Genomic DNA, 12,860 nt, shown 5'->3' with positions numbered 1-12,860 from the left:
TCAATGGTAGAAGAGGCAGTGGCCTGGAAGAGCAGGGGCAATAATATGGGAAGGAACTTTACTAAATGGCACTGTTCAGGTGAGATGTGGAGCGTGGGGTCTTCGTATGGTTCTTATTCTGCGCAGCCCAGAAAATAGTGCAGGATGTCCATGGCTTGCATCTTCTTCCCCCAGAATACACCTCTGTAGTCTAACCAGGAGGTAATGAGAGGTGAAAGCAGGACACCTACTGCCTTTTGGCTGGAGAAGAGGAGTGGATCCGTCACTTGCATTCTTCATTTTTATTAAAGCTTTTGACCTATCCAAAGCCTATTTTCTTAGGCCCTGTAGATCTCTTCCCCAAATTGTTTATTTTCCAATGTGTCCCCACATTTATTTGCTGCCGGGTTTCTGTAGCAGCACACAGTTTTTAACAGGGCAAACCAGCCTCTTTTGGAGAGAATGCCAACTTTCCTTCATGTGTCAGCTAGCAGCAATTACTTTCCTAATAATATAGCCAGAAGCTGAAACCAGTCAGTTTTCTCCATGTTTTCCCAGTATGTACTGCAATGGCACTACACTGTCTTTGTTTTTTTAAATAAAAGTAATGTGGTGATTAGCCTGTGCCTTTGCAGTGGTTTATTTAGCATCATTGGAATACTCCATTGCCTGGGATCAGTAGGCATATTTTGAGGTATCATCCATTACACATCCCTTTTCTTTACTCTAAAACACTTATTTCATGTGGTTTCTGTGATACTATAAACTTGTATTACAATTTTAGTATATTACACCTTTACTGGAACCGTGGAAATACTGAGGTCTATGAGGGAGCGTGAATTAGCCTTTTTTTCCCCCTTGCTTATGTAAAATTTTGGGGATGATAAATGGGTATAAATATATTTTAATTAAAGTATTTGCCTAAGTATTGCAGTAAATGCTCAAGTCGATACTAGACAGTCCCTGTCTCAGATGGCATTCACAGTCTAAGGGGGAGGGAGAACAGGAATTTCATTTCCGTTTCATAGATGAGGAACCTGAGGCCTAGAGAAGTATAGTGACTTGTCCATGGTCGCACCCCAGGCAAGTGGCAGAGCTGGAATTAGAACTCCCCAGCCTGTATTCTTCCAGTAGGCTACACTGCTTCTCACAAACAAAATAGAAAGTCTTTTTTGAAAACTGCAGGAACAAATGCAGGTTTGATGTTTCTATTTTGTTTCCATTTGATGTGGAGGTAGTTGGGCTACCATTGGTGGTTCTTGAGGTGTGGGGAGTCATGGACTGGACTTTTTTCAGAAAAATGATCCAGGCAGCAGAGGGAAGTATGGACTGGATTTTGGAGACAGGATAGAGGGAGGTCAGAGAGGGAGCTGATGCAGCAATCGAAGCATGATACAAGTGATCTGCTTAGCAGCAGTTTCAATGGAGAGGAAAGGATTGATTTTAATGTTTTGAAGGTTAAACTGGCAGGATTGGATGACAGATTGAATATGTAGGTTCATTCATTCATTCAGTCTTATTCATTAAGCGCTTACTGGGTGCAGAGCACTGTACTAAGCGCTTAGGAAAGTATAATTCAGCAAAAACTAGTGACATTCCCTGACCATGGCGAGCTCACAGTCTAGAGGAGGGGAGACAGACATCAATACAAATAAAATAATTACAGATATATACTTAAGTGTTGTGGGACTGGGAATGTGGGGGAAGAGCAAAGAGAACAAGTCCAGGTTACGCAGAAGGGAGTGGGAGATGAGGAAAAATGGGGCTTAGTCTGGGAAGACATCTTGGAGGAGATGTGTCTTCAATAAGGCTTTGAAGGCAGGGAAAGTAATTGTCTGTTGGGTTTGAGGAGGGAGGGCATTCCAGGCCAGAGGCAGGATGTAGGCTATGGGTTGGAGTCAAGACAGTTGTGATCGAAGCACAGTGAGAAGGTTAGTGCTAGGGGAAAAAAGTATGCGGGTTGGGTTGTAGAAGGAGAGAAATGAGAGAGATGAGTGAAGGGCAGTGCCGAAGTTTCAGGCTTGACAAATCAAAATACTTCATTTTAAGGAGAGGGGGAGAACTGGAGTAAGAGCAGATCTAGTTGTTAAGGGTACTGGGATTTAGGTTTCAATCAATTGATTAATCAGTTGTATTGAGCACTCACTGTGTGTAGAGCACTGTTCTAAGCTCTTGGGACAGTACACTATAACAGAGTTGGTCGACATCTTCCCTGCCCACAATAAGCTGTTCCTTTTTTTACTTGTTATGAGCGAGAAGGCAAACCTTTTAGATTCAGATGTCCTTTGCGTACTCAGTAGAATGGGTAATACCGTATATCAATTTGCAGTGTGAGAATTTCAGTAGAGAATTCCAATAATTATGTTTCAATGCCATAAAATCTCAAGTCACCTGTAACAGAGTCTCAGGCCTTGACTAGATCCTTATTCATTTTCAAATTAATTTGATATGTGTAAATTAATTATACCTGACTTTTTATTTCTTTTTGTTTGATATTTTCCCAGTTAAATCTTGCTGAAGTTATTGTGAATGCATAGTCTATATTTCATAGTTTCTTAGTTACTATAGTGATAAGTCCCATAAAATAAGAACTAGGAGAGCCTAAAGGTAAATGGTTTAACACTCTTAAAATGAAGGCAAGAAGAAACAGGGAAAAAAGAGGGGACATGGTGGGGGAGAGAAAAGGTAAAGAGGAAGCATGAGAGAGAAGGCATTACAAAAGAGAGACGTATTGAAGGTAGATAAAAATTTGGTTTACTAATGCCATCTTCTGATTTCTTGCCAGCTTTCCCAACCATAAAATGTTTGGGAGTGAGAATTGGAAGGTTGTTTTTAGTAGCACCGGAAAAGCCTAGTGCTTGAAAATAGCAAGACCCGTTGTTGACTCTGTGCGGTCATTGGTTTGGCATGATGCAGTTGGTTTTCTTCCTGTCCCTGGTCAAATCCCAACTAAGTGTGCATCACCAGGTTAAATATGAAAAAAGGTAATATATGCTTTTCCTTTTGAATCACTGTTGTTCTTAGGATATTTTTGTGCTGTTGTTCTCAACAATTACATGGCAAATTACTGTGTGGTGACAATTAAACTATTTTCAGTGTGTCCTCCCAAAGACTGAAGGGCACATAAAATTATTTGAACGTTTTCCACCCAAAAATTGACCATTTTGGGGTTTTGAAAAGGTAAGATCATTCTAGACAAACTGTCCCAGCTGACAGCAGCTTAAAAGGAAATATAACAAGAACATGGTCCAACTGGCCCAGTATTCTATCTCTGAAAGAGGCAACATGATACATAGAGGAACCATGTAATAATAGTGTAGTAATGCTTTGCCTTCTAGATTTTGAGGCTAATGTTTGGGAATGTACCAGCTTATATCTCTTCTTTCCCAAACTTGTGCCTAGACCCATTTTGGATCATTCGGTCATTTCCTTAGTGGGTAGAGCCTGGGAATCAGTGGTCATGGGTCCTAATCCCAGCTCCCAGCAACATGCTGTGCCCACAATAAGCACTTAATAGTTGATTGATTGACTGAGGGCCTGGAACCATCGTGGCTTAATAATAATAATAATAATGATGGTATTTTTAAAGGACTTACTATGGGTCAATACTGTTCTGAATGCTGGGGTACATACAAACTCATCAGGTTGGACACAGTCCCTGTCCGTCATGGGTTCTCAATCTTCATCCCCATTTTACAAATGAGATAACTGAGGCCCAGAGAAGTGAAGTGACTTGCCCAAGAGCACAGCAAACATGTGGTGGAGCTGGCCTTAGAATCCCAGACCTTCCGACTCTCAGGTCCATCTCTATCCACTATTCCTTGCTGCTTCCGCAGGAGCTGCCGCAGGCATAATCCAGCTTGAGGTAACTGTACCAGCCTGGCTGACTACATCCTTCCTGTCACTATCTTTCACCCTGCTGGGCAGGAGGACACAACACCCATCTCCCTCCTATACCTAAACCCTCAACACCAGTCATAATGGAGAGGGGTACTCCCTTGGAAGAGTCAATGAATCTGGTATTGGCTGGCATTCAATCAATGGTATCTATGAAGCACTTACTGTGTGCAGAGCACTGTACAGGCAGGAGGGCTTTCGTCAGGGTTTCCAGGTCAGTCTCAAAAGTAGGACTGTTAAATGATTCCAAAAATGTTCATCCTCAGTCAGCTGTGTCCCTCTTATAGTATGTTGGCCCCGCACAAATTGGGTCCAAATCTAGAATTTTCTTTTGGAAAATTCCCTTCAAAAAATATTCCTGATCTATGCAAACACTGGCTTATTTTGAGCCAAGCAATCATACAGAAAGAGCAGCATTAATGTTGGGAGACTCCAAAGGGAAGATCAGTAGTTTCTTTGCTATATTCAAATAAATGATTTAAACACCTTTAGCCTTAGATGTTATGAAAAGCAATATAAATAGTACACCAAAGTGTCTCTAATAATAATAATAATGGCATTTATTAAGTGCTTACTATGTGCAAAGCACTGTTCTAGGCGTTGGGGAGGTTACAAGGTGATCAGGTTGTCTCCCACGGGGGGCTCACAGTCTTAATCCCCATTTTACAGATGATGAGGTAACTGAGGCACAGAGAAGAAGTTAAGTGATTTGCCCAAAGTCACATAGCTGACAAATGGTGGAGCCAGGATTTGAACCCATGACCTCTGACTCCAAAGCCTGGGCTCTTTCCACTGAGCCACGCTGCTTCTCCCCTGTTATCAAAGTAGTGTGATTAAAGATACTCACTCATACTCCTCCACATTTCAGTAATGAAAAAATATTTTGTAAATAAATTTTGCACCATTTCATATTGAAAGCAATTCTTGTCCATCAGCTGATTGTTGCAGGAGGGAGGGAATAGTTTAGTAATATTTCAGTTGTCTAAACGTCTTTAGTCTTTGAAGAGATCCATGGAGATAATTGGATTAATTAAATTTCTTTGGTTACTGCTATGTAAGTTTTTGGAACTTTCTTGATGTTTATTTCTTTAGTCTGTCTAAATCAACCATTTTACAAGTACCATGTAGTTGTACATGACCTCATTCATCTTGTCAGCAATATGTAGACAGAAGAGAATATAAACTCTAGTTGGAGAACGTCATCATCAACCAGCATTTATTGAATGCCTACTATGTGCAAAGCACTATGCTACATGCAGAACACTAGACTTCATAGTGATACTACAGTGCAAGGATCGCAGTAGGTACGTTCTGTTGGAAATGTATAGAGAATGGACACTAGGCAGCATGGCCTGGTGGATAGAGCTTGGGCCTAGAAGTCCAAAGGACTCGGATTCTAATCCCAACTCCTCCACTTGCCTGTTTTTGTGACCCTGGGCAAGTCACCAAACTTGTCTGTGCCTCAGTCAAATGAGGATTAAAACTATGTGATGTATGTTGGACTTAGACTTTCCAACTTCATTACCTTGTATCTATCGTAGTGCTTAGTACAGTGCCTGGCATATAGTAAGCACTTAACAAACACCATAAAAAAAAAGAAAATGCATTACCCCTACCCACCAAAGGCTTGCAGTTTACCACTACCATTGACTTCAGATGTCACATTTTTTTTTTTTTACTTGAAACACAATGTACTGTTCTGGTAAACTTCACTTTTAGAGACACCATCCAGGTAAGTATTTTGGAACTGCAGTACTATCATAACTAAACTAATTACAGCTTTCTCTTACCAACGCAGTTTTGCGTACCCAGATATAATATTCTGTGAACCATAATGGCTTGCAGCATTCACAATTTTCAAAAATCGCAATGTTCTTTGGCCAACTTGTCAGCTTGTCTTCTGCTATTTCAAATTGCCCTCACTCTTACTCACTACCCATGGACCCTTCCATCACCACACACTGTCATTTGCCATTTTCCTGTTGCTCCCATTGCAGGGATCAGGTTGCTCTGAATTTTTCTCCCAATTTCCGTGTGATTTTTGCGGGTTCTCCCACAAAAAAATCATGGTATTTCAGCAGAAAAGGATCAGAAAAGGAAAATGTAACTTACATATTTACTCAGATAACTGCCCCAATTTTTGGCTCATTTTGGAATATTAAAAATGGAAGTGGGTTATTATGCTGGGTCACATAAGAATAAAGTCTAATACTAAGGGGAGCAGAAGGGAAAAAAAAAGGAAAAGAGGGAGAAGGAAAGAGGTGAGAGGACACTTGAGACTGTGGGTCCTATTTCTATTGTACTGTCCCAAGGACTGTGTACAAAAACTACTAAGGTAATTAGCTGTGCTTCCGTCCCACCTCCTCTTCCTCCTCCTCGCCCGAGCGCTCTGGAGTTACAGAAGAAGTTCCTCTTCCTGTGGCACGAGCCTATTCCTGCTGCATTTTTGTGTTCTGACCATTCTCTTCCTGCCTTGAACCTGCTGCCCATACCTAATTTTGTGGTACAAAAATAATCTTTTATTTCCTCATCAGAAACCATTGTGGGGAGATTATGTGGTAGGGGCAATTATGCAAATGAATGTCATATTTAACGGCCTTATTTAATGGTAATCTTATTGTAATTTTTTAGAGTAATTTTCAGGTATTAATAATAATGGCATTTAATAAGCACTTACTATGTGCAAAGCACTGTTCTAAGCGCTGGGGAGTTACAGGGTGATCAGGTTGTCCCACGGGGGGCTCACAGTCTTAATCCCCATTTTCCAGATGAGGTAACTGAGGCACAGAGAAGTTAAGTGACTTGCCCAAAGTCACACAGCTGACAAGTAGTAGAGTAGTAGTAGTGGGATTTGAACCCATGATTTCTGACTCCAAAGCCCGTGCTCTTTCCACTGAGCCACGCTGCTTCTCAGTATGAAAAATACAGTGTTTTCGTGCCCTACGGGTTCCTTTATCTTTCATAGTTCCTCTCTTTGGTACAGGCTGTTAGAAATCTTCTCAAACTTTATCTAATGTGACCAAACCCACACAATCTCACTTGTCCTATAAGCTTCAGCCTTGATGATAACAATCTGCTAATCACTGGGTCTTGTAGGAAATTAACCATAGCGGTTAGTGAGAGACCCTGTAGTATAAAGGTGAAAAGGTGTGTAAATAATAATAATAAATAAATAATAAAATATATAATATAAATATAATCTGTTACTGTCTTTTGTGGTTGCACTGACTCTTTGCTCTTTCAATTTTATTTTTTTTATATCACGGAGACTAAAGAAATTAGGAGTTTATTCTTATCTCCATTTTTATTTTATTTTTCAGAGGTTGGTGATTTAAAGGAGCTCCAGACCCTGGATATTTCTATGAATCGTTTGCTAACCTTACCAGAGAGGCTCCATCTGTGCCTTTCCCTGCAGTATCTAACTGCAGACCGAAATCACCTGTGGTGCGTCCCTCGCCATCTCTGCCAACTTCCTAGCCTCAACGAACTCTCCATGGCTGGAAACCGTCTTGCATTTCTGCCACTTGGTGAGCAATTGTGTTTTGTGTAGTGTGGAAGAAGAGCAGAAAATAGCAACCGAAACCCTGGATTCATTAGGAGGGAATGATGGATTTGTCTCCGTTCCTTTTACATCTGCAATAACAGGCCCTGTCAAAATCCATCTTTCACTATGCGCAATATATTATCATTGCCATTTAACAAAAAATTGATAAATTTCAATGAATTATTTTTTATTTATCTCCTGAGGTCCAACCCAGTGCTTAGAACAGTGCTTTGCACATATAAGTGTTTAACAAATACCATCATTATTATTAAGGGGGCTCTTTAAAAAAATCTGAATTTGAAATATGGATTTCATTAAAACTGTAATAAGGTGTGAATATAAGATCAAATAGATGTTTTGTGGCCTTTTCTATTTGAGCTTAGCCTCTGTCAGGGGAAAATATTCCTTTCACTGGAAAATCGAGAGTACTGTAATCAGTGATACAACCAGGCCATAGCACTAGAATTTTTTTTTAGCAATGTTATAATTAAGGAGACCTCCTACTGACTGACAAATGTCACTTGGCTATAGTAATATGCCAGCCTCCAAAGGTTTCTGTACCTAGACTGTTTAGAAGTATCATGTTTCAAAAACCATAATCCTCCCCAAGGTTAACAATGTATTTATTTTTGCTGACAATTGAATTATTTCATTATCTTGCAGTCAACAGAAATGTCATTTTAAACATTGAAATATGAATTCCCACAGAGATGAAAACAGCAGTGATATCTTACCTTCTTAGTTATATGTGCCTTTTTTCTTTTTTGGTTAATAATAAATCTGAAAGCAATGAATTGAATCAGTTTTCTTAAATTGTTAAAGCAGCTTTAGTTTCAAAGCAAAGAACTAGTATTTGTCAATATTGCATGGCATTCATTTTAAGAGAACTTTAAATATCAGGATAATACTAGGTGGCTTAAATATCCAAATAATGTTAAGTTGTCTGCTAGCTTTGAAGATTCCTTCTGAAGTTTTGCATATTAATCATGCATTAGGAAGAGGGAAAATACTGTTTAGGGAGTATGTGACTTCATAAATTAACAGAAATAGTTTCAGAATGGAAAATTTTGAAGACAAAAAAAGGGAGAAATGATTGTATATTTGTTTTAAAAATATGTATGCCCAGTTTTGTCTAGAAGAGGAATAAGGCTCATAAAATCCCAAGTGTAGGTACAAGCTTGAATAAGTGACCGGGGAGGTGATTCAGTACAGTGTCTCCTCTCTTCTTGGGTCCTCCAGGCCTGCTCAGCCCAAAGAAAGGCATGACCAAGAATTCCTAAAGAGACTTGCCAGTTGGAGTTCTAATCCCAGCTCTGCCACATCTCTGCTGTAAGACCTTGGGAAAGTCATTTAACTTCTCTGTGCCTCATTTACCTACTCTACAAAATAAGGATTTTTTTTTATGCTTTCTGTTAAGTGCTTACTATGTGCCAGACACTGTACTACGTGCTGGGGTAAATAAAAGCTAATCAGGTTGGATACAATCCAGGTCCCACAGCGGGCTCATAGTCTTAATCCCCATTTTGCAGATGAAGTAACTGAGGCATAGAGAAATGAAGTGACTTGCCCAAGGTCACACAGCAGACAGGTAGCCGAGCTGTGATTAAAACCCAGGTCCTTCTGACTTCCAGGCCCAGGCTCTATCCATTAGGCAACATTGTTTCTCATGAATTGAGACTGTGAGACCTATTGTGTGATGCAGACTGTGCCCAAACTGATTAGTTCATATCTACCCCAGCATTTAGTACAGTGCCTCGTTCATAATAAGCGCTTAACAACAACAAAAAAAACTCACTGAAGCGTAAGTCACATCAGGTATATGGGCCTCTAAGCCATCCAAGCCCATCGCTGCTGAGGGCAGGGGAACTGGAATGGGAGAGGTCAACATGAGGCAGCCCCCACAAGTCAGGCATACCCACATAGAGACCATTTGCACCCAGTATCTCGGCGAACCCCAGCCATGCTTCAGGGGAGAGCCACCTACTGAGGGTGGCACTGCCCGGCCCCTCCGAGAAGTGGCTTGCGGGTGGGTGGGTGTGGGGTCAGGGTGACAATGGCCTCCAGTTCCCATTTGCTCCAGTTGCTCTGAGGCCCCTGTATTGGCATTCTGTATGCTCTGCCTCTGCCGTGGAAGTATTCTACTGCCAGTTATGAGCTAAATCATCACCCACTAGCCAGCAAGCAACAGTCCTCTCTCCCCTGCTCTCCTTACACACTCCCTCGGGCTTGGCTGCAAAAAGCACCCTGAAAAATGCTCACTGTGCATTTACAGTCTGGAGCCAAAGTGGTGCGGAATATCTCTCCCTTGTCCCTGCACTCTTCATCCCCCGAACACCACCTCCATCTTCCCTCCTTTCCCTTTTCCTCAGGACAACTCCCCACCCCAGCTCACTGAGCACCGCCCATACACAATGCATAAGAACACTAATGCTTGTGGGCAGTGGTGTTGGGACTAATGGACCATGGGGTTGGGCTGTACAGGGACTTGGAGTAGAGGACTGGGCCCTCAGGATGATGCTGCAATGGGGACACTACAGTTGGAGCTGCCCAAATAGACCTTTTACTTCCTGCAGTGAAATTTTCCTCCACAGCATTTCCAGGATCCACATCTTTTCTCCATCCAAAATAATAATAATAATAATAATAATCATGGCATTTGTTAAGTGCTTACTGTGTGCAAAGCACTGGGGAGGATACAAGGTGATCAGGTTGTCCCACATGGGGCTCACAGTCTTAATCCCCATTTTACAGATAAGTAACCGAGGCACAGAGAAGTTAAGTGACTTGCCCAAAGTCACACAGCTGACAAGCAGTGGAGCTGGGATCAGAACCCATGACCTCTGACTCCCAAGCCCGGGCTCTTTCCAGGCTGGTCGAAGCACTTGTCACCTCCTAGTTTGACTATTCCAGCAGCATGGCCTAGTGGAAAGAGCACAGGGCTGGGCGACAGAGGACTTTTTTTTTTAAATATGGTGTTTGTTAAGCACTTACTATGTGCCAAGCCCTGTACTAAGAGCTTGGGTAGATACAAGTAATCAGGTCCCACATGGGGCTTACATCTGAGTAGGAGGGAGAAACGCATAGTGAATCTCCATTTTGCAGTTGAGGGAACAGAAGCACAGAGAAGTGAGGTGACTTCTCCAAGGTCACACAGTAGACAAGTGCAAGAGCCGGGATCTGAACCCAACTTTTCTGATCACCGGGCCCATGCTCTTTCCACTAGGTCACACTACTTCTCTGCCTTTTCCCTTCCTCACTGAGACTTGGGCTGGAAGTTTGGAAAGGGTGGGAGAGTTAATCCATCCCTGCTTTCCAGTGTGCACAACCAGCAATTTGGTCATTGCTACTGCTAGAGGCCCCCTTCACAGTTCTTCTTGTGCTGATTTTCATGCAACACAAATATCTCAAAGAGGACAACTGAATCCTAGAGAGCAATTCTATTTGCCATTCAACATTTAAGGATGGTTTTCCTCTTACGTAGGGATAAATTGGGATGATTGTCATTCAGGAAAAGCACCACCTCTGTGTAAATATGTTCTATACTACGTTTAAATAAATTTAAGTGGGTCTGCAAGGAAGACATTTCTGATCTTTTCTGTGAAAAGAAGTGTACTTTTGTTTACTCAAGTGTGTCATGCTAAGGAAATAATAAGCATTCATAAGATTTAGACTGGCAGTTCCATAACTGTCTATGGTAGTACATTTTCACTATTTCAGAAAAAGGACACGTCATTAAAAACAGTTTGTGAAGCCTTTTTATTACCTGCAGAATTTAGTCTATCAGATATAAGGAACCTAGATTACAAGGATCAATCAATAGTATTTATTGAGCACTTAATAGATACAGAGCGCTGTAGTAAGCACTTGGGAGAGTACAGTATGACAGAGGTGGTAATTGTTGTGACAGAGTTAGTTAACTGCCCACAATGAACTTATAGTCTAGAGGGAAAATGGTTTATAGAATTTCAACTAAGGAAAAATCCTGTGAATCAAAGATACACATTTTACCTGAAATTATCAAAGCTCTTCCTTGAAAAATGCATATCCTTGTAGGTATTTTACATTCTTTCTTCAAAAAAAATGACTGACTTGGAGTTCATTGTAAAGTACTCCGGTTTGTTAGATGATATTGGCTACATACGAAAGCCAGTTAAGTGAATCCAAATTTTCTTGCATCTAAAAATAGGTTCACTATAACTAATAATAGCTGCATGATTAATGGATCTGCTTTTCAATGAATCGGAATGATTACTGATGCAGTAATTCAGGTACATTATTGAAATCCTTTTTTTCAACCTTTTGTGCTAATAGTGGGTAGAGGCTATCTTGGTTTAACCTAAACGTTACAATACTCAATGGAAGGAAATTTGTGCACCTTTGTGTTAAAAAAATGAGCCTCAGAATGGTCAGTATACAGTAAACAAGGGTCTTATTCTGTCATGGTGCATACCACTTCTCTGTGCTTGCTTTCACAATATGGTTAAAAGAGCATCAGCAGAGAGACACAAGAGCTTTTTTGTTCCATCTTTAGCCATGTGGAATGCATATGCCAGCGCCTTGAGGTGAAAAAGAAATTAGAATTGGGGTTTGTTCAGGGACTCAGAGCTTTTGCTCATTTCAGAGAGAAAGTTCTTTGATCTCTGTGTCTGGACGAAGGAAAGTGGAAATGTTTTAGACACAGTATAATTCTTGGAAAAGCCACATGAAGACGTTCTTTGTAGCTTTAGCTTTCGTCCCTCTGCAGATGGACAACTTCCTTGCTTTGTAATGTTCACTTGTGATGTATTTTTGTTCTAGATGGGTTTTCACTTAGTATTGATATATGAAAATTAATGCAAAGGGAGAAAAAACTTCTTAAACATTTTACAGTTTTTGACCTCTTTTAAGCTTATTAGCATTAAATTGCTCATCCTATATTAGCTGATAATATTTCCCTTTTTTGCATAATCTTTATAAGATTAAAACAAGGATGGGTCTATTATTATTATTATGGTATTTGTTAAGCGCTTAGTATGTGCCAAGCACTGTTCTAAGCGCTGAGGCTGTTCTATGTGTTGGATATGGGTCAAATAAAAATTATATGTTTCAAATAAAAATTAAGACTTGCAATAAGTGGAGGAGGATAAAAAAGAAAAAAGTGAGGAAGAAAGGAGGCAAGAAGGAAGAGAAAGGTAAAAAGGTACTTGAAAGTGTGTCTCCTACTTCTATTACACACTTACCAAATGTTCCATATAAAGGAACTCAGTAAATCAGCCCCTCCTCCCCTCCCCGCACCATGTTATGTTGACATGTTCTCGTCCTTCTCTTCCTCTCCCTCCCCTAGGGTGCCAGTGTACAATTATGTGGTACAAAAACACCATCTTTTATTTCTCCTCAAACATTGGGGTGGGTCAGTTTTGCAATGAAGACAATTATGCAGATAAACATGGTATAAATCCAG

The 12,860-nt window shown here is 40.7% G+C and overlaps 1 protein-coding gene across 4 annotated transcripts in view; it reads left to right on the top strand.

The window, feature by feature from the left end:
- The window catches only part of LRRC28 (leucine rich repeat containing 28), a 113,125-nt gene that overhangs the window by 54,167 nt on the left and 46,098 nt on the right, over nt 1-12,860 (top strand). For 3 of the 4 annotated variants that reach the window (XM_038746302.1, XM_038746303.1, XM_038746304.1), the window contains exon 7: nt 7,197-7,403. In XM_038746302.1, the coding sequence (XP_038602230.1) occupies nt 7,197-7,403 (207 nt within the window). Of the gene's footprint in view, nt 1-2,866; nt 2,964-7,196; nt 7,404-12,860 lie in introns of those variants that run through there. The other variant, XM_038746305.1, reaches the window with a different exon arrangement.

The sequence above is a fragment of the Tachyglossus aculeatus genome, chromosome 5 (assembly GCF_015852505.1).
Source record: "Tachyglossus aculeatus isolate mTacAcu1 chromosome 5, mTacAcu1.pri, whole genome shotgun sequence".
In the NCBI taxonomy this organism is placed as follows: Eukaryota; Metazoa; Chordata; class Mammalia; order Monotremata; family Tachyglossidae; genus Tachyglossus; species Tachyglossus aculeatus.
The sequence above is the reverse complement of the archived record's forward strand: the minus strand, read 5'-3'. Positions and strand labels throughout refer to the sequence as shown.